Raw genomic sequence first — 23,448 nt, forward strand, 5'->3', positions numbered from 1 at the left:
ATAAGAAATTAAGAAAATTTTCTATAATGATCTTATCAGAACAAACTTCATATGCAAAAATAGCCATAAGATTCCCACCTCTATGATTATTTTCTATATTTTAAAGCAGAATTCCTCCATTCTTTTAAAATCCTTTTAATTAAACAATAATCTTACGTGATATAGTCCCTCCTGCAATTCAGTCTCCAAGTTAAATTAGATGGCTAAATTAACTTTTGTAATTAAAGTTGTATTTGGTGGAATCTAGTTTCATAAACTTGTATGCAGAAAAATGTGCAGCTTGTTAGAGTTTAATGCAATCAACGACTACACTAACACAAAAATGACACTTTCTAGTCAACTCTGTATCAAGCAATATATATTTTCTAACACAAAAAAGTCACTGTTTTTGAAGAATGGGGATGATTTTTATCTTTCATATGTGTTTGCTTCTCTTTCTCTCCTGTCACATATATGTGGATGTGTGTATATCATATATATACATACATGTGTATGTCTACATACGTACATATGAGCGTGCATCATATATACATCTCTGTGTGTCTACATACATTACATCCATCCACAGGTGTGTGTATCTAGTTACAGTGGTATTCATCTCCCTTTAGTTATTACATTTTTACGTCATGTTGTATAATTAAAATAGCAAATGGAGCTCCATGTAGGGAAGATGGCAACTTTGCGAAGCCCATAAAGAAATTGAACACATAGTGTTAATTTTAACATAAGAACAATGTTTATGTATAGCTAACTCTGCTACAGCATAAATAAATCATGTTGTAGAAGCCTCTTACTTAATTTTGCAAAAACCAAGCTACTATAAACAATGTATATAGTATTAAATATGTAGAAGCATATTTTAAAATTTTTATTTTATTAAAAGTAATATTCCAGTTTTCTGCCATGTGAATAGTGAATAGACTGTTTGTCACGGATTGGCCTGACAGTTCTTGAGACTCTATCTAATTCCTTCAGGTTAGAACTAACCACAGGTTCAGAGGTTACTGTGCCATTGTGCTAAAAATCTGTAAAGTATTAATATGCACCGGTAGTGACTGCCTTGTAATCCCTGTAGGAAGGGGTCCAGAGGGTTACTTTTGTATTTTTTAAAACATTTACACTGTCCAGTAATATTAGTACAGAAGTTTCACAGAACAAACTACCCAAACCACAAGTTTCCATGTAGATATTTGATCTGTGAGAAGAGTAGAGAACAGAAATAAATGTGACATGATTGTACTACTGCCTTCCTCAGCTTCCATTCCATGGACAGGAAGCTTATGAAATACGATTGTGTAGCATAAGGAAAGTGACCATGGGAGATGAATGCAGCAGATCAAAGTAAAATACAAAAGACTTAAATTTTATGGTTTAATTTGATTTTTTAAAAAGAAATGTATGGTACTTTAATTAAATAATTTTTAGAATAAACTTTTCATTTTGAATGTGAGTCTGAAATTTTATAATGACACAAAATGAAAATATAAAGGAATCATTATTAAAACTTCACTTTTACATCCATAAGACTTGTCTATTAAAAATAATTTTGCACTGCCTTGCTTTTATTTTGTTCTTTATGCAAACAGTTCAGTAAATTTGCCAAGACAACAATGAAGAAAAAATTATTTTTAATTATTTGACATATTTTGAATTGATATTTGAAGTTCTGAGATTTATTGTAATGTACACCTGCATCTCTTCTCAAAAGGACAGTCTACTCCTTTTAGTGTCAAATTTATCCATCTAAGCCCTTTAGTATAAACTTAAAGACTACACTTTAGCCCACTGAACTAAATTCATGAAGATGTGAAATAAGAATTTGACTTTTTCTACCACTTCCTTCTCTGTGATCTCAATGACACCTGTCCTGAGGCTGGGGACTGCAACTCAAGTCAATTACTAGCAGGTCACTCATGGATGTTCACAACAGTAATGTGTAAAAATTCCTATTTAAAACCAACAACATCAAAGCAACATCGGTGTTACAGCCTAAGCACAATACCGTCATAGTACCATTTTAAACCCTCGTGTGACAGACACAGTGGGAAAGTACCCTTCAGAATGGTTTTGTCTATTTCCATTAAGGCCTCAGCAGTAGCAGCCTATTAGAAAAGCCAGTTCGCAAGTCAAAGCAGTCACTTGCCGGCTGCTCTCTGAGCACGGTGGTCCTGGTGTCTGCTGCCCGAGATGCCGCACAGATGACCCTGGCAGGAGGGCATCTGCCTGGCATCTCTCCTTGATTTTACCTTCTTGGAGAGGTTTGTACCCCAGTTACCAGGCATAGGTCCGCCCACAAAAATAAAAGGAAAAAAGTCAAAGAAGCATGGTGAGAATGCTTAGGCGGGACAGCTCCTCAGTGATGGTGGTGATCGCTCTTCACGGGGTGCTTCTTGGAGGTCCCTGGGGTTGCAGGTGGGGACGAGATCCACGTCGCACTCTCCTCCCCTCGAATCACCTTCTCCCACTGGTTGAGATTGTCCCTATGGGCAATGGATGCAGTTACAGGTAAAGTTTAAACAAGGATTTCTGGGCTCTGTCTCAGAAATTAACCAAACAGTCCTGGTGCAACTGCGCACAAGAGTTTCTGTGGTGCCATCCTGACTGACTGTCACTTGGGGCCATGGTCAGGCAGGCTGTCATGACGCCTCCTCAGGAAAGAGCCCCCGAACCAACAAAGCATCAGGGGCACGCTGTCCTGTCAGCTCTCGACCACAAAGGCAGAAAGGATATGTCATTTCTTAGCCAGGTAGAGGGACTAACTTGAAAAGGGAATGCTCCCTAGGATTTACTATAGAGGAACATGCAGGAAACATGGAAAGGGAGGAATGGCTGAGCAGCAGGGATGTTCAGGAACAATGAAAAGGACCCAGGGCTTCGTACTCTGAGAGGTGGAAACAGCGCTGCTCCCTGGAGGCCTTTAAGCCCTATGATAACCCTTGAAACTTGGGAGTATCCTGATCTTGAACACTGTGCCGTCCATAACAAGTCATCTTATGTTATATCAGGAACAGACTTTTGAAATTTCCTTGTTACAGTAAAACCATGTTTGTATTCTGGTGACCTCTCTGACGTGCACGCTCATCTCCCCTCCAGTCCTCTAATCTTTCTCTCAGTATCTTTAGTGCAAACATCACAGGCATCTGAATCCTCTCCAACCATGTGACCACAACCACCGCACGGAACCGTGTTCCCCATGGCTACCCTGGCGGAGCCCCTCCCCACATGCCCCACCCGGACTCCGCTTACTTATACGCAAAGGCGAAATCAGAAGGGAACCTTGGCTTGGGGAAACATTAAATTCATACAAAGCATACTTTTCAACTTGTTCTCTCGAAGTCGCTTTAGCAAATATGCTAAGACACCTCGGACAAAAGAAATCCCTAAAATATAACCTGAAAAGCGTAACACTTTTAACTTTTGTACCATATCATCAAATATCACTTTTCAAGATCCTAGAGATTTTCAAAATATTGGAAAAAGACATATGTTTTCTTGAACACTAATACATAATGATTTTTTTAAGTGTTAATAAGACTAAAATGCCCTTTAAGAGATTATGTGGTTCAGCCAAGTATATTGAAGCGGGAGTGTATCAAAACTGCCAAAACAGCAGAATATCATATTCGCAAAGCTTTCCACGTAAAGTTCCTCAATAACTTTTCCAGAGCTTGACAACCACAGCAAGCATTCCTTCTGCTGGTTTCTAAGAATCTAGCATAAAACACAGAGAATTTCTGGATAGGAAAGGATTTCTGAAGATTCGTTAGGCTTTTCCTAACAACATATTTGAATTTAGATTGATATCCCAATTTCTCTTCAGTGGTATATTTTTATAACCTAATTCCATCAAGAGTGGGTCCTGGCTCACACTTCACATGGACCAGCATGGCTAGGCCCTTATATAATAAGGTTGAGATTTTAATAAACTAACCACTAACTAGGGTCAGGTAAGATTCACCAAAATAAGCGGGATGTTGTGTTTATCTCCCAGTAGTGGAAAGGAGAGAGAAACTATCTCTTAAAGGGGGGGGGGCAGAGAAAAAGATAATTTTTTTATGTTCTTGCTTGTTGGTTTTGTTTGTTTGTTTTCCTTGACAAACGGTCCCCAAATAAGTCTCAACAGCACAGAATATGGAAACACTATGTTTGTTTTTGGTTTTGTTTAAAACAATCTGGCCAAATATTTATCTTCTGTCCTCTTTGCCGTGTATCCACTCCAGCTGCCCCTGAGTGTTGTTATGACCACAGTTAAGAAAGGGCTCCATTTTGGAGAAAGTTCCATGAGCTGATGAGAAGAATGTATATTCAGTGTTATTTGGGTGGAATGTTCTGTAGATGTCTGTTAGACCAATTTGTTCTAGAGCTCTGTTTAAAGCCATTGTTTCTTTGCTTATTTTCTGCTTGGAGGATCTGTCCAGTTCTGTCAGTGGGGTATTGAAATCCCCTGCTACTATGGGATTACTGTTTATCAAGTTATTCAGATCAAACAGGGTTTACTTTATGTATCTGGGCACTCCTGTGTTGGGTGCATAAATATTAAGAATTGTTAAGTCTTCTTGTTGGATTTTTCCTTTCACCATTATATAGTGACCATATTTGTCCTTCTTTACTTTTGCTATTTTAAAGTTTATGTTATCTGATATAAGAATAGCTACTCCCACTTTCTTTTAGCTTCCATTTGGCTGGGAGTTTGTTTTCCAACCCTTGACCTTGAGTCTGAAGGCATCTTTGTAGGTTAGATGCATTAGATGGAACTTTCTCCAAAATCAATCACATCCTAGGACACAATCAGATTTCAACAAATTTAAAAAAATAGAAATTGCACCATGTATCTTCTCAGACCATAGTGGTACAAAACTAGAGATCAATTCCAACAGAAACACTCACCACTTCACAAAGTCACGGAAATTAAACAATCTATTGCTGAATGACTAATGGGTCAAGGAAGAGATCCAGATGGAAATCAAAAGATTTTTTGGACTAAATGATAATGGGGACACAAGTTATCAAAATCTGTGGGATACAGCAAAAGCATTCCTAAGAGGAAAACTAATAGCATTAAATGTTCACATCCAAAAGACAGAAAGCTCATAAATCAACAAACTAATAAACTGTCTCAAGGAACTGGAAAAGGAAGAGCAAATTAATTATAAACCTAGCAGAAGAAAAGAAATAACTAAGATCAGAGCAGAACTAAATGAAATAAAAAATAAAAACTACATAGAAGATTAAGAAAACCAAAAGTTGGTTTTTCGAAAAGATAAACAAAATTGACAGCCCTCTTGCTAGACTGACAAGAACTAGAAAGGAAAGGACTCTAATAAACTCAATTAGAAATGAAAAAAGAGAGGTCACTACAGACATCATAGAAATACAAAGCATTATCTTTGAATACTATAAAAATCTACATGCTCCAAAACTGGAAAATGTGGAGGAAATGGACAAATACTTAGAAACAAACAACCTTCCTAGGCTTAATCAGGAAGAAATAGAATTCCTGAACATACCAATATCAATCACAGAAATAAAAGCAGCAATTAAAAATCTTCCAACCAAAAAAAAAAGTCCCAGACCAGATGGGTTCACAACTGAATTCTATCAAACCTACAAAGAAGAACTCATACGTGTACTGCAGAAATTATTCCACAACATTGAGAAGGATGGTATCCTCCCCAACTGATTCTATGAAGCCAATATCACCTTGATAACAAAGCCAGGAAAGGACACTACAAAAAAAGAAAACTACAGACCAGTATCCCTCATGAATAGAGATGTAAAAATCCTCAAAAAAATCTTAGCAAGCCAAATCCAACACACACCAAAAAAATAATTTATCATGACCAGGTGGGCCTTATCCCAGAGATGCAAGGTTGGTTCAACATATGCAAATCTATAAATGCAATTCACCACATAAATAAAAGCAACAACAAAGACTATATGATTCCCTCAATAGACACAGAAAAAGCATTTGACAAAATCCAGCACAGTTTTATGATAAAAACTCTTAACAAAATAGGCATAGATGGGTCATACCTTAAAATTATTAAGGCTACATATGATAGACTCATAGCCAACATCATACTGAATGGGGAAAAACTGAAAGCATTCTGCTTAGAACTGGAACCAGAAAAGGTTGCCCACTGTCTCCACTTCTATTCAACATAGTGCTGGAAGCCCTTGCCAGAGTCATCAGACAAGAGAGGGGAATTAAGGGTGTCTGAATGGAGGCAGAAGAGGTCAAACTCGCACTCTTAGCTGACATTATGATATTACGTCTAGAAAATCCCAAGGATTCAACCAAGAGACCCCTGGAATTGATAAATGAATTCAGTAAAGTCTCAGGATACAAAATAAATGCACACAAATCAGTGGCATTCATATACACTAATGATAGTCAAGCCAAACATCAAATCAAAGATGCAACATATTTCACAATAGCTTCAAACAAAATTAAATGTTTAGGAATATATTTAACAAAGGAGGTAAAAGACATATATAGAGAGAATTACGGAACTCTGAGAAATGAATTTGTGGAATATGTAAACTGATGGAAAACCCTATCATGATCATGGATTGGCAGAATCAATATTGTTAAAATGTCCATACTACCCAGAGTGATCTACAGAATTAATGCAATGCCTATCAAAATACCATCATCATTCTTCACAGATCTAGAAAAAATAATTCTATGCTTTGTATGGAACCAGAAAAGACCTCGTATAGACAAAACAATCTTAAGCAAAAAGAACAAATTGGGAGGCATCAGTTTACCAGACTTTAAGCTTTACTACAAGGCTATAGTAACCAAAAAAGCATGGTACTGACACAAGAACAGAGATATAGACCTTTGGAACAGGACTGAGAACCCAGATATAAAACCATCTTCATATTGTCATCTAATCTTCAACAAAGCAGACAAAAATGTAAATTGGGGAAAAGAATCTCTATTCAATAAATGGTGATGGGAAAACTGGATAACTACATGCAGAAGATTGAAACTAGATCCCCACCTCTCACCTCTAACAAAAATCAACTCACGATGGACAACAGACTTAAATCTAAGGCATTTTCACGCCTTAAGAATTCTAGAAGAAAATGTTGGGAAAAGTCTTATAAACATTGGCCTAGGAAAAGAATTTATGAAGAAGACCCCCAAAGCAAACACAGCAGCAATAAAAATAAATAAATGGGACCTGATCAAGTTAAAAAGGTTCTGCCCAGCCAAGGAAACTATCACAAGAGTAAATAAACAACCTACAGAATGGGAGAAAACATTTGCATGCTATACATCTGATAGAGGGCTGATAAGAAGAATATATATAGAACTTAAGAAATTAACAACAAAAAAATGAAACAACCCTATTAAAAAGTGGGCAAAGGACATGAACAGAAACTTTTCAAAAAAAGACAGAATAATGGCCAGGAAACATAAAAAAGAATGCTCAACGTCTCTAATCATTAGGGAAATACTAATCAAAACCACAATTAGATATATCATGTAACTCCAGTGAGAATGGCCTTTATCAAATGTCCCAAAATAACAAATGCTGGTGTGGATGTGGAGAGATTGGAACACTCTTATACTGCTGGTGGGACTGCAAATTAGTACAACCCCTGTGGAAAGTAATTTGGAGATATCTCAAAGAGCTAAAAATGGAAATGCCATTTGATCCAGCAATACCATTACTGGGCATCTACCCAAGGGAAAATAAAGACATCTGCACCCGAATGTTTATGGCAGAACAATGCATAACTGCAAAGATGTGGAAACAACCCAAGTGCCCATCAATACATGAGTGGATTAATAACATGTGGTATAGGTATACCATGGAGTTCTACTCAGCCACAAAAAGCAATGGTGATCTAGCACCTCTTGTATTATCCTGGATAGAGCTTGAGAGCTTGAGCCCATCCTTTGAAGTGAGGTATCACAAAGTTGGAAAAACAGGCACCACATGTACTCACCATCAAATGGGTACTAACTGATCAACACTAAGGTGCTCACATGGTAGTACCATTTACTGGGTGCTGGTCAGGTGTGTGTGGGGGGGTCACCCTTCAGAAAGCATGAGGAAAGGACAGGGAGAAATCTGAAGCTAGAACAGACAACAAATGGCTTAAATTTCTTTTTGGAAGAAAAAAAACTTAAAGAAGAAGGGGGTCCCCATTCAAGTGTTCCCCCTTCTTAAATAATAAACTGTGAGACTTAAGCTGAGCGTCTTTCCTCACAAGCACCTCTACACAGACATTACTGTCCTATTTTTTTAAAACAGCACTGGGTGGGGACCTCTGCATCATCATCATAAACTTCTTGCTCCTTTTTGGTAAATGAATGACTTTATGCATAAATACTCTTCACACACTTGCATAGCATACCATATAAGACAAGTCACGGCTATAAGATTAATGATAGCCACAGACCCATTCGAGTGTCTCTCGGGGCTCACACCACGAGTCACTTAGCAGGATGGTGCAAGCCACCCAGGGACGTCTACCCCGGCCCACGGATTCCCAGGAGACAAGGCCACCTCAGCACTGATGCAACTGTCACGAAGCTCAAAGCAAAGCTCACGCTTATGAGAATAACTAAAGTCCCTTTACGGAAGAAACGCCTGGTAACAGCCAGACTGAGAGCAGCTGTAAGGGAGTGGAAGGACCCCCAGACTCCGAGAATGGTCTCGCACAGAGACCCTCCCGGCCCACTGGTCTCTGACCCTGACCATGCCTGACCCCGCCACCGGCCTGCGCCCGCTCCCCCCTCGTCAGAGCTGCGGAATGAACTGCCTGCCTGTCACACGGAGTCTGAGACTCATTGTGATGGGAGTCGGACCCCAGGGGAGGGGCCACCCGGGGAGCTGGTTGACTAGGACCACCAGAACCTCTGAACACAACAAGCTGATACCTAGACAAATACATAGCCCATTGACAAAATTACAATGTTTATTGTAAACTGTGGCTAAGGCACACACATTGATGGGGTAAAAAATACCATATAGAGTCTTAGTTTTGTTTTTTAAAATAACATTACAGCTTGAACCACTGTACATACCTGCATGCTTTGAGGAGAGGCTCTGTTGGGGGGAGGATCTGGGTCAGGGTGGTATAGCAGGGAATGGCGACAGCATTGTAGAATCCAAGCTGCCTCAGTGCAAAACCCACGGACAACAAACAAAATCGCCCGTTAGCAATCCCAGTCATAATTACATTTCTTAAGTGAATTTTCTGTTTCTGAAGTCTAATTACAAAATTAAATGTTCTAGTTTGCAGTATGAGATATTTGGGTTCACTGAATACTAGTGTAGAATACATTTTAATATGCATTAAAATACATTCTAGGAATGAAATGCAAAACCTAAAACATATTTAAAAGTTAATACCTATTGACATCTAGAACCCAAGTACATTAAATGACATTCTATTTATAGATCAGCTGATTTATAATTCAAGTCCTATTCTTATCTCTGTTCAAAATTAGTGTTCTGTTGTAGACAATTCAAAATCAAACATGCTATTCTTCTCTTCCAACTTAATGTTCAGGAATTATTACAGTGTTTTCTGTTGCTCTTGGCTTTGGTCCCTCGTTTGTTCTCCTAATATTTTATTCATCCCCCACCCCTTTTTCCTTTTTTTGACCTATAATAAACATCATTGATTTTATCATAGCTCTTTCAGGTTACTGTTCTATGTATATTAATATTAGATTTCACAACTTTCAAATCTATAGCACTTTAAAAATATTAAAGAACATCTCATTAGGAATTCTGGGTCACTGTGCAGACAAGTGAGGCTACCTCAGACCGGCCTGCTGAAGGCCAGATGTAAAAGACCGTGTGTCTGTTAGCCAGAGAACACAGACTGTCTAGCTATAAATAACTGCCCATGTGGTTGACAACATGCACAAGATAAAACTGGCTCTCTAGTTGAGGTTACCCCCAAACCACGGCTTTCCAATTTCTTTAAAAAACTGAAACTCAACAAGAGGCATCAAAGGATATAGAAGGATCAAATGTATGCAGTTCCTTTTTGCTCTCTCCCGTTGTAGGGTCTGTCACCATAGTAACAGCTACAGTTTGGATATTTGACCCTCCAAAGCTCCTGTTGAAATCTGATCCCAGTGTTGGAGGTGGGGTCTAATGGAAGGTGTCTGGGTCACGGGGTGGCTCCCTCATGGATGGGGTGGTGCCGTCCTCCCAGCAGTGAGTGAGCTCTCACTCTGTTATTAATAGTTTCTACGAGAGTTTCCCCCACCCAAGAGCTGGTTATTGAAAACAGGCTGGGTACCTCCCCCTTTCTTGCTTCCTGTGATCTCTGTGCACGTGAAAATGTGGAAGTGGCTTTGGAATTGGGTAATGGGCAGAGGTTGGAAGAGTATGGAGGGCTCAGAAGAAGACAGGAAGATGGAAAGTTCGGAACGCCTTAGGGACTGGTTAAAGTGGTTGTGACCAAAATGCTGTCAAAAATATGGACAGTGAAGGCCAGGCTGATGAGGTCTCAGATGTCAATGAGAGACTTGTTGGGAACTTGAGCAGAGGTCACCGTTGTTACACTGCAGCAAAGAACCTGGCTGCGTTTAGTGTCGATGCCCTAGGACTTTGCGGAAGGCTGAACTTGGGCGTGATGACCTAAGGTAGCTGACAGAAGAAATTTCTAAGCAGCAAGGTGTTCAAGAAGTGGAAGTGGCGTGGCTGTTTCTACCAGCCTGTGATCAGATATAGGAGCAAAGAAATGACCTGAAGCTGTAACTTATAACTGAAGTGGAAGCAGAGTACAAAAATTTGGGAAATGCACAGCCTGGCTGGGCGGTAGAGAAGGGAAGCGCTGCCGAACAACCACCTGCTAGAATGTTTAGGCAGACACAAGGGGACCAGGTGCTAACAGTCAAGAAAATGAGAAAAAGGCCCCAAGGGCATTTCAAAGCTCTTCGAGGCTGCCCCTCCCATCACAGGCTCAGAGGCTTAGGAGGACAAAATGGTTTTGGGGAACACAGCTAGGTCTCACTGTCCTGAGCCACCTGAGGATGCTGTTCCCCACATCCCTGCTCTTCTGGCCCTGGCCACAGCTCGAAGAGCCCCAGGTACTGCTCAGGCGGCTGCTCAGGAGGGTGCAAAGCTTACGCCCTGGTGGCTTCGATGTGGTGTTAAGTCTGCAGGTTTGCAGAATGCAAGAATGGTGGAGGCTTGGAAACTTCCACCTCGATTCCAAAGGACATATCGGAAAGCCTGGGAGCATGGGCAGAAGTCTGCGTCGCGGAGGAGCCACTGCACAGAGCCGCTACTAGAGTAGTGCCTGGTGGAGCTGTGGAACCGGGGCCGCTACTGCCCTCCAGATCCCAGAACGGTAGAGCAAACCTCAGCCCGGCAAAGCCACAAGCACCAGTACAAACCCTGGCTCGTCTGAGTGGACAATGATTCCAGGGTAAACAAACAGCTGTTCTTTTTTTAGTTCTCAGCCCCTGTAGATAAATCACTAAAGTTTCTGCATCACCAGACCCAAATGACGCAGTCCCTGTATCCAAACATATTATAAGATGGTGTGTGTTTTCTATTCATGTATGATCTTATGGCCACCTGAGACTGTTGGACGCTAACAGTAACAGTTTGACTTTAACAATTCACAGCCATACCTGGCCTTGCGGGACTTCATCCTTCTTGTCCCTGTCCATCATAGGGATGGGCTGTATTCCCAGTTTCTTCATTTCATCGCCCTAAGGTAAACAGGGGTAAAAGTCAGGCTTTCTCAATTTCCAAATGGTTGTAAAATTTTAGTATTAATAAATTGTTCCTTTTCTTCATTAATTTTCTTCAAAATAAATAACTTTCTGGTTATTGACCCAAGAAGAATGTCAAAATTATGAAACACTTAAATGTATCACTGTTTGGTATTTTATCCTGATTTTCTCCTCTACTGACTTACCAGAAACCCTGCCATCTCTTCTGGTTTCATTTTACAGAAGTTTGTATAAGTTATAAGAGGATATATAACAAACAGTGAAGAGAAACAACAATAAAACATGGTAACCTGAAGGCCTTTCTCACTTCTTTTTCAAATGATCTTTAATGTGCCTTGAACTCTAGGCTTTAGAGAAGAGTATTGACAAGGGAAGAATAAGTAACAGTTACAGTGTTAACTGGCTATACATCACCATTAACTTTATAGACACTAGTAAAGATTGACTATGTTCTAGGCTCTAGGCTAAGTAATTTATCAATAGTATTTCATTTAATCCTCATGAAATACTATGAGATAGATATATTATTCCCATTGTGTAGATTTAAAAAATTATCTTGCTTTTTATTTGTTTGTAAAAGTTAAAGCTTAAGATCTTTTTCCTTAACATTTCCTAATTTTTTCCTAACTCTTCCACTCCTCCATCACATTTATTATTTTAGTAGTTTTAATTATGTTTGTTTTCAGAAGTCAGAAGTGCAGATGAAAAACTTCCTAAATTTGCTAAGATAGGCTCTAGAAACATGTTACTATAACCCTTACTAAGTATTTTTATGTACAGGACAAAGGCACTTGTCCTAACAAGTATAGTTTCTGTTCTGTCGTTATCACTTTAAGTATTTAAAATCAGCGGTTCTTAAACTCTTTTATTTTCTAACTGAGTAAAACACACTAAGTCCCTTGCTCTCAAAACTTTTACAAGTCCAACAAGTAAACAGATGTTTAAATAAACAATGTTTTGAATATGGACTTAAATGCTAAGAAGGAAAAGAACTAAGTACTATGGGCCACGTGCAAAATGCAGGGCTGAACCAGCCTGAGGCTTTCACAGAGCACAGAGGGGTGGGGACCTGAATGACAACTAGAGAGCCTGTGGTCCAGATACCCAGAGGGGCTGAGACAGAGAACATGTCTGGAGAGGCAGCAGGCATGGGGCTAGCAACATAGGGCTCTTAACACCAAGTTCATGATTCAAGGCAGGGAATTCAGTTAGGAAGTTGCAGTAATCAAGTCATGATTTGGTGATGATCTGAAGTAGGGGCGTGACTGTAGGGCTAGAGAGGAGAAACGGGACTCCGTGGATATCTAGATCAATCGGCAGGACTTGATAATTCTATTTCTGTTTCCTCCTATGGACTATGAGGTCCTTGAAGACTACACATAAGAGCATGCAGGGAGCTTAATCAATATTTGTGTGCTGAATAATCAATGAGGAACATAAAAGAAAAGTTATCCACATTATATATGTGTCACATTTTGATTCATATTTTAGAATACTAACATAGTTGTTAAGTATGAAATGTATCATAGTTGGGTAAAATTATGTGCAAAGCAATAAACTAGCTTCAGACCAGTTTTCCTATGTGCTATTTACAGAAAGTATCTAGGTTACTGCTTTTAGACTGTTGATTATGATAATAAAGTGAGATATTACAGTTCAGACATGTATAGTTGACCTTTGAACAACACAGAGGACAGGGGAACTGACCCCCGGTGCAAAAATACCCAAATATAACTTTTGATTCCCCCAAAACTTAATTACTAATATAGCCTACTGTTGACTGGAAGCCTTACCAATAACATAAAGTCAATGAACACATATTTTATATGTTACATGTATAATATACTGTATTCTTACAATAAAGAAAATGTGATTAAAAATCACAGGGAAGAGAAAATATATTTACTATTCATGAAGTGACAGTGGATCTTCATCCTCATCATCTTCACGTTAGTAGGCTCAGGAGGAAAAGGAAGAGGAGGGATTGCTCTCGCTGTCTGGGGGGGAGCAGAGGAGGAAGGGGTGGAGGAGGTGGAAGGGGAGGCAGAGAGGCAGACACACTCAGTGTAGCTTCATGGAAATACACAGTAATTTCTGACTTCTTTGCATTTTCATTTCTCTAGAAATGTTTCTATATGGAACCAGTCTTCCCACCATTTGCTTTTAGCTTTAGTGCCTGTAGCATGGAAAGGTCCCTGTTGTAAAATGAGTCAGAAGCCATCTTGAGCCCTTTTGCTAGACTGTCCAACGTCAGCTTGTTTTCTAGCACTGCTTCCTCTGCATCTTCTTCCTCATGGTCTGGCACTGGTTTGGAAGCGCTCATCTCCAGTAAGTCATCTGTGAGCTCCTCTGGCGTGGTGTCTTGAATTTCTCCAAGATCCATATCTTAAAACCCTCCACCCCAACCTTTTTTTTTTTTTTTTTTGCAATATCCACAATGTTTCATAATTTCCTTGATTGGCTCTGTTGTAAATCCTGTGAAGTGATGTATGACAGCTAGACACAGTTTTCTCCAGCAGAAAGTTATTGTTTTGGGCCTGATGGCTTCCACGGCTTTTCTATAACAGTAATGGTATCTTCAATGCTATAACCTTTCCAGACTTTCACAATATTTTCTTTACTGGGGTTTTCTTCCCTAGTGTTACAGTCCTTTCCATGGATTTACCATGGGTAATGAGCCTTAAGGGTCCTTACGACCCCCTGATGTAGAGGCTGAATTGGAGACATTGTGTGTAGGGCCTTTGATGTTTAACTCAAGGGGTTCTGGGTGGCAAGGAGAATTGTCCAACACAAACAAACTTTAAAAGGCAGTCCCTTACTGGCAGGGTACTTTCTGACTTCAGAGACAAAGCATGGATGGAGTCAATCCAGAAAAAGGGTTCTCGTTGTCCAGGCCTTCTGGTTGCCCAACCAAAAGACTGACAGCTGGTGTTATCTCTCCTCAAGGATCTGGGGTTAGCAGCTTTATAGATAAGGGCAGTTCTGGTCATAAACCTGACTGCATTTGCACAAAACAGTGGAGTTAGCTTACACCTTTCGGCCTTAAATTCTAATGCTTGCTTCTCTTCCTTACTAGTAGATGTCATTTGTGGGCATTTCGGAAATGCGCTGTTTCCCAAAGGCACTTTCGTCTGCATTAAAAACCTGTTCAGGCAGATATCCTTTCTCCTCCATGATTTCCTCAGTGGCATCTGGGAACCTATCTGCTGCCTCCTGGTCAGCAGAGGTGGCTTCTCCTGTTATCTTGACATTTTTTAAAGCCAAATCTCTTTCTCAAATTATCTAACCATGCTTTGCCAGCATTAAATTCTCTAGCTTTAGATCTTTCACCTTCCTTTTGCTTTAAGTTGTTATATAATGATTGCACTTTTTCTCCAATCATACTGAGTCTATAGGTATGCCGTATAGCAATCCTGCACCCACCTAAAAGCTGCATTTTCAGTACTAGATAAAAGGTATTTTTTAAATAGTATAAGGTTTTCATACCTGCTGGCATAGCTGCAGAGACATCTTCATGAATTTCCTTTTTTTTTTTTTTACAGTGGTCCTTATGCTGAATTCATTTATCTTGAAATGGGGCAACTGCAGCTGCAGAGCTCTATTTACAGTATGTGCCAACCAGCTCAACTTTTTCTTGTAATGTCATGACTTTTCTCTGCTTCTTGGGAGCACTTCCAGCATCATTAGTGGCACTCTGCATGGGTCCCATGGTGTTATTCAGGGTTTATGGTTTTATGCTAAACACAATGGAAAATGTGCCGGAACCGCAAGAGAACCTTTCCCGTGATACACAATTTAGTAGAGAGCTAAAAAGCTCACACGGAGATCATCAGCATCACGTGGCAGTTTCAGTGGATATGACACTTGAGTTCAATACAATAGCAACAGGAGGTGGCTACAAAATTGTTACAATAGTATAGTGTGTACTAGAGTTAATTTAATGCAGTTATGATTTAATGCTGCATCTTTGCATTTGTTTACATTTCTCTCAACTGCACGTGCACCATGGTGCACCTTCTGTAAGTGTTCACATGCATACGTTTTGATAAATTTTGTATTTGTGTACATTTTATGGTAGTAAATGATAAAATAGACTAGTACTACATATAGTTATGCATTTATGACATACCTAAATTTTTCTTAATTCTTTTTGATATTTCTAGCCTATGTAGTTCATCTGTGAGTTTTTTCACATTGTTGCAAATATCCAAAACTTTTCCAATATATTTATTGAAAAAAAAATTCATGTGTAAGTGGACCTGTGCAGTTAAACCAGTGTTGTTCAGGAGTCAATTACACATCTAAAACAATCTTCCTAATTGAGTCTGATGGTAACTAGGTTCTGACACCCAATAAAATAAAGAAAAACATCATGTAAGTGCATGCACACACAATTTGTAAGGCATTCTAGAGAAACAGCACCATGAGTATAATCAGCTCAAGGTCTGTGGTCTTCATGCAATAAAAATTCTTTGGCTTTACCCCTACAAAACAATTCAACATTTTAAACCATTCTTACTAAGCTTGTAGCTGAATGATTTGCTGGTTTTTATGTTTTTTCACACATTCTTCTACATGAGTGAGATACATGATTCAATTATCAACTATGAAACTCTTTGCCTTCCAAGTTTACTTTCATTTCTCTGAACAGAAAGAAGTACTCAAAGGATTTATAGTGCTTTTCTTCATAAAGTAATCTCTGAACATACAGGATTCTAGGTATTTGTGATTCATTTGAACAGGAGAATTATATTCTACTTACAGACAATTCAGAAAGTAAACTGAGAAGTAAAATGCATATTACTGATAATTTAGATAATTTCGTGAAGAAAACATGTTAGGGAAAGTCATTTATGTGTGTGTGCTTCAGGAGCATTATGAATTACTATTCCACACATTCTAAAGATTTCATAATTTGCAGGTGAGTTGACCAGTAGGTATATTTACATATTCTCATATGTCTATGGTACAAATGATTATTCTCCTGAATTTCTAACTACAGGCAAATATAGTCCATATTACAAGTCCTGCTGAAAACTTTGTCTAGCGCTTATCTAAAGTAGATGGCCAATAATGTTTATTGGATGAATGAGCAAAAGATCAGCTACTAAGTAAGGGAAATTGTCACACCACTGTTCAGTAAGTTCCTAAACACAGTTCGGATCAGAGAATTTACACACATATTTAAGTAAGATGTAACAGAATGACCACTCTCACTTTGTACCTGCATAATTGCTAAATCTTGTCGTCATATGTGATTGATCATAGTTTTCTGAAATAACTAGCAACATGAGCAACTAAGATATTGTTAGTAAATTATCCATATATTTAATTTCTCCTTAAATATCTTCCCAGTTTTTGATACTATCTATGTTAGTATAAGAATCAAGGACGTACCTCAGCCCAGAATTCTGCATATATATCATTTGCCGTCAATTTTGTAACTGGCCACAGTTTTGTCACAGAGCACAGATCACAGGCAGTCATCATCAAACCAATTACACGGTCTCTAGAACACAATGACATAAGACTGGTCAGCATGGCATTTGCACATTTAAATTAAGGACTAGAAAGACTTTTGTATTTTCAGGAGTGAAGTTTAAGTACATATTACTTCATGAAGAAAGAAAGATAGCATTAACAAATAACAGGCAGGACATTAAAATAGAATTTAAAAATAATGTCATTTAATTGTAGGAATATCAGGCACTTCTGTCACTACTTCCGTGAGGAGTGCATTGTATGTTCTTGTTGCCTTAATATTACTGTTGAAATCAAATATAATGTGGGCCTTGCCTCTGTTATCATCTAAATCTCCTGGTACACTTTTATGGCATGGACCAGGTATTCACTTTCACGGAATTTTGGGAACTTAAGAGTGGGAAGAAACAAACCTTAAGAGAAAAATCTATCTCAATCCTTTCATTTTATATACAAAGGTCTGAGGAGCACAGAAATGAAATGACTTCTCCAAGGCGGTAGCGGCTCATGACAAGGTCAGACAGAGGAGGATGCGGATGTGCAGCTTCTCTCCCGTCTCTGCACGTGCAGACGGTGTGTGATGGGAACGCAGTCGCCAAACGCTTCACTCTCACACTTTGCTTATCAGGTATTCCTTTTCAAACACTAACCTCTCCACTGAAATGAGCTTCCTTTTCAACTACTTGGCGTTCATAACTATGTGTTCCATGTCTGACATTTTCTCCCAAATGGTTTAATCTTTCCTTTAGAAGAAAAATAATTGCTTAAAAAATCAGATATATCCCCTATAATTTCAATGAATTTAGTTTAGTGATATGTGGTTATCCTAAATGAAGTCTACTTTTAATGGAAGAACTAAGTTGTAGTTATTAAATTTTAATAGTCAACTTTACCTTTTATACAGCAAATTACATAATCTAAAAAGACAAATTATCAAAAAGATATAAAACTGTGTATTGACTGAGATGATGCTACAGTTTCCAGCTCATATCTCAATTCTAAGGAGTCTGAGAAACCCCCGCTGCTACTCGGCCATAGGTCTTCCAGGCCCACAGACATTCTCCTTCCGTGGGCACAGTCCTGACCCAGGGAGGTGGCATATTAGGAGCATCTCTGTGTCAATCTGGCAGAGATTCCGATCTAAATGTGTTCCCTAAAGCTATGATGCCGGAGTATCTGGAAGACCCTGCTTCTTCCTACAAACCACATCTTTAATGCCAATCAATTGCCAAGTTCATTTATTTTCATCAGCCGACTTCCTTTTTAGCCCATTTAACTAACCGTCTCTGTTACAACCTTACTTTTCACAAGGATACATATCAGGTCGCCTACAGGTTAGACTAGATAACTTTAAAAACATTGATTAGACTTACGTATGTGCTTCCTATAACCCCAAACAGATGCCACATGAAGACCCAAATCCCTTAAAGTGATCAGGGAATTTAAGATTTTCTTAATGCGGTAGTTTCTAAGCACTTTGTGACTTAAAGGAAGAAAATTTACTTTTGGATGTGGATTTGTAAAGGGATAGGTATGTTATTTGTTGTCTCAACAGGTAAATTCATTTAAACCAGAAATGTAATGTGAAACAAAACTGTTATCCTGTTTACAAATAATTATTTCATGTGATTAAAATAATTCAGTCTTATTCAATCTGTAGTCAGCAAAATAACATTATTTCCCTTGGTTAAATAATCTAATAAGCCTTACCCTCAAAAATGATTTATTTCATAAATCTGTAAAACAAAATAAATGTTAACAGAATTGTGCATTATAAAACACATGGAAGCAATTTTCTCACTGGAAATGATTCCACATGTAAAGTTGGTACTACAAGATTGAAAAGATTATGAAATAGTTATAATTTAGATTTCACTGTCAAAATTACTTAGACAAAGTACTTTAACAGTACTTATTTTACTGTTAATCAAAACATAAAACAGATTATAAATTTGGCATTAAACACCTTTAATAAATTATTCATTTTTCTTCTCAATTATAAATCAATTAGATGGCCGTGGTTGTCCAGAAATATTAAAATTAATTGGAATCAATATTTTTCTATTCATGAACCAATGCAGACTTAACTGGCATACATACTTAGTTCTTAATGTGTTTTAATAACCTATTGTGAAAGAGATCATGTTTATGCTAAACATACTCTTGGTATGATCTCGTACAACCCAGTCACTAAAACAATGAAAAAGTGCCCAAGAAAATCTCTAGGATACAAATTGTTCTTAGTCAAGTAATTTCAGAGGGTTTAACTACATTCATTTATTCCTGGAAGTTCTGAATGCCTGCATGCATGTACCAGACACAGCTACAGCAATGGACAAAAGAGACCCTGCTGTTTACAGAACTGACGTTCTAGTAGAGAAGGGAAGACCGTGAGCAGGTAAAAATTTCATGCGGCAGCAAGTGCTGGGTGAAAAATACAAAAGAGGCGCCAGGGAAAGGTCTGTGAGAGAGTCCCAGCAGAGGGGAGTCGTGTGGAAACAAGTGTGGCATGTCTGAGGAACAAAAAGAAACGCATTCTGGCTAAAACTTAGGGAAAGAGGTGAAACTTGGGATATAGTCAAGTTTGCAGAGATGGGCTCGAGATAAAGTAGGAGTTTAACTTTGATTCCAAGTTTGATGATAAATGAGAGGCTGTTCCCAGAGGAGTGACACAATACATGTTTGAAAGAGGATCTCTCAGGTCCGCTGGGTGGAGAATGACTTGGAGAAATGTAGGGGGACAAGGGTAGATCCCAAGAGATCATCAAGAACACTTAGTAGTTTGGATGGGGGATGATGGCAGCTTGAATTGTGGTGAAAGCAGTGGAGACAGGGAAGCAGGAAGATTCTAGATGTGAGAGGCAGAGCCAAAGGAAATCGTTAATACCCACAGGAGTTATAATGACAAGGAATCTCTCTCTCCCAGTCTTCCCCTCCTTCCCTCTCCTTTTTCCCCAATGCCCATGCTATCCTAGACCTGGAAGAGTAAGTAAAGAACGCAGGATGCATGACAAATCTGTAGACATTTCAACCTGAAACAGGTGAGCACTTCCCACCAGGGTGCATGTTTGCCTTCTCAGTGTCCTCTTATTTCAAAATTCTTCTTCCACATCAGAGGATCATGGAATCACAGAACTTTACAAAAAGAAGGGAAAGGAAGCCACATAGGCTGCAGCCCTTCAGGTGAGTTACAGGTAGGCAAGAAGGAAGCCCCAGCCCACCCGCACTCACCCCGCCCCAGCCCAGGCTATACACTCTATAAAGTTAGTCATGGACAGGATGCCTTGGAAAAGAGGTAGAAATGCCCAGTAAGAACAGACAAAACACGTACACAACTTTACGAATGATTTCAGGTAGAGGTACGAAGGTAAACACAATTATTTTAACAATTGCGCATTGTGTAAATATCTGGAATTCAGAAAGACTGAATGGACGCCACTGTTTCCACAGGGAGCTGGAAATGTAAGATTCAGCACCTTTAAATCTCACCCTTGCTGTGGCCACCTCAGAGATCTCTAAGGCTTGTGCCAGCTCCCAAATGTCTACTAACTCTTTACATCAGGAAAATATAAGAAATGTAGCCCAGTTTTAAAGTACTGTAACTTTACCTGCTTGAATACAGGGTGTATCGGCCAGCGTCCCAACGTGACACAGAAGACACACTCAAGAGAATCTGAGGACCACATGAAGGGACTACTCACAAAGGCTCAGACAGCGTCAGGGGACACCAAGGAAGGCGAGACACCAAAGGTGCCAAGAGGGGAGATCCCACTTGGGGGCCGAGGGGACAAGGAGAGGGAGCAGCTGCCAGGCCCAGCAAGCTCCATGCCTGCAGGGGATGGCGAGTCTCCCGAAGCATTGTTCCAGCATGGCCGACAGGGATGCAACCGGGAAAAACACAGCACCTGTTCCGTCCTCCCACTCTGGTATTGTGTTAACTCCACCAGCGGCTGGATGCAGCCGGAAGCTGCCGGCCAAGAGAGGCCACGCAGCACACAGCAGTGCCTCTGAGGCCAGTGCTCAGAAGCTGTTGTTCACATTGAAAAATACACTTAACACTTGAACTATTCAAATATCAAACCGCACCTATTTATTCATTTATCAATGTGGCATGGAAATAAAAAAATGATCTTAAAGCCAACATTTTACTTATCTAAGAAAATCCATAGTTCCTTAGGAACTCAGGTGAAAGTATCTGGACAGAACAGCACAAAACTATCACAAAAAAATAGGAAAAACATGCATCGTCTGCTTATCTTAGGATGCTTACATACAAAGAGTTAATCAAAGACCAGATTTCTTTTTGTTCCACTTAGATATCTTATTATGCAATTATCCATGTTTAAATAATAAATTACCTAATTTTATACTTACTCTTTGAAATTTCTTTTGAATTAATATATTCAGAAGTATACTGGTGTATAGCAAAGACCAGATTTCTATTATGAGGTAGTTTTAATTACAACCGTTACCGTGGTGAGTGCAGTGGTGCTCAGTGGCTAAGCGAAAAGCATATGGGGGATGCATAGTGGATGTTTTGTTTAGAACCGTCACCCAGCCTCATTTCCATTCCTTCATTTATTTGAAAATAAATTCATGCACAGTATTTGAAAAAAGACTGGGTTAAATCCTTTTTTTCCCCTTAAATTATCACTTAAATGATGTTTTATCTTGCTTTTAAACCTCTCTTTAAGAAATTTTAAATCACTGAGTTGAGTAACTTAAATCATGTCTATAATAAGTACTGTACTTTTATCAAAATGTGACCCATTTTGGCTAATTTATTAAACATTGAACTAGACTAAGGATAATGCAGTTTTTCTAAAGATATTATTTGAAGAGCTGAAGACCTAAAATCATGGAAAAGGTTTTAGGATCTTTCTGTTTACGATGAACACGAACAATAATTCTTTAATTAAGCGTAAACATGACATAGTAATTATCTCACTAAAATAAACTTCAAATTTAGCTTCTAAAATCTTAATTTCATAGAGCCTTAAATATATTGTTCCTTTTAAAAATACAATTAAAAAAGAGAGGAAGAAATTATATATAAATGGCAAATTAATCTTGAGCAAACATGTACCACAGAAGGATTTGCTATTATTAAAATTTATTTGCCTAACAGAATCCTTGTGTTATTCCTAGAGTCGGGAACCTTCATACAGTAACACAGGGTTCTGTGCATGTTAAATCAAATGAAGACATTAGTGATTTCACTGTAGAATTTACTTTCCTCACATTTCAAGTTCTTTAGGTGAAACATAAATCACGCCCAGCAGATTAAGACCTTCAAGCATTTACAGCAGGTAAAGACTGATGGCTGTTGCTACATTCAGAAAATGCGAGAGGAAACGTATTACAGTCTGAGAAAAAAACATACTGCACAGATACATTTGTTGTTCTTCAAAGTACACAGCAATAGTTATGTAAAATATAGAACTTTTCTAGTTATATTTCTGAATTGTTTAAAGAATTAAATGATTATTATCCAACAATTAAAGAATGGTTCATGGGTTTACTCTCATACCCTTTCTTTGATGTGTACTAAAATTTACATTAAGAAAAGATTTCAAGAGAAGTGGGGCAAGGAATTGCCTTTGAGGGGCATAAATATTCCTTGGGCCTAAGAGAATAAATATTTTCATTTGTATATTTCCGAATGATTTTAGAAAGATAACAAAAATCATAGAAATTATGACTTTTAAAAATCATAAGTTTCAAACTACAAAATTAGTTTCTCTTTAAAGTACACGTTTAAGAAAGGCAGTTCCAACATGAAAGACGTGGAACTGTATTTTAGAACATTATAAAGCCTACAAACGACTTACATATTTCTCATTTTGATATATAAAAAGAGATTTTTAACTTCACATCGTAGCTTAACACACTATGGTCTTTTCTGTATTTGCTGAAATGGTCCTTGGGCAAGATTGTACCTGGTCATACTTACTCAAAAGGACACCAGGACCACTAGTGTCAGTGAAAATCAATGAAGCCGCCCTGTGCACACTCTTGGCTTGAGTCCAGAGCTGGTTTCCAAACATAACATCCACTTTTAGTTGTGGGAAGTTTAGGGAAAGTACTTGGAAGGAAAATTTCAGTGAAGGAATCAAGTAGTTTACAAATGATTTCTGTTTCTTTCTTTGATGGCCTATACTTCTTCTTCTCTCAACTTTTATGTCACTAGCAAGTCCTCTTTTATAAGCTAGATTTAAACTGGTGAAACGATTTATTTC

The 23,448-nt window shown here is 38.6% G+C and overlaps 1 protein-coding gene across 1 annotated transcript in view; it reads right to left on the minus strand.

The window, feature by feature from the left end:
- Window positions 1-244: 244 nt before the first annotated feature.
- Window positions 245-23,448, minus strand: part of PDE10A (phosphodiesterase 10A) — a 229,862-nt gene continuing 206,658 nt past the window's right edge. Inside the window, exons 19-22 of the mRNA XM_045544715.1 lie at window positions 17,126-17,237; window positions 11,624-11,704; window positions 9,050-9,138; window positions 245-2,480 (exon numbers count right to left, since the gene is read on the minus strand). Of these exons, the coding sequence (XP_045400671.1) occupies window positions 2,354-2,480; window positions 9,050-9,138; window positions 11,624-11,704; window positions 17,126-17,237 (409 nt within the window). The 3' untranslated portion in view covers window positions 245-2,353. The remainder of the gene's footprint in view (window positions 2,481-9,049; window positions 9,139-11,623; window positions 11,705-17,125; window positions 17,238-23,448) is intronic.

This window comes from Lemur catta, chromosome 2 (genome assembly GCF_020740605.2).
Source record: "Lemur catta isolate mLemCat1 chromosome 2, mLemCat1.pri, whole genome shotgun sequence".
In the NCBI taxonomy this organism is placed as follows: domain Eukaryota; kingdom Metazoa; phylum Chordata; class Mammalia; order Primates; family Lemuridae; genus Lemur; species Lemur catta.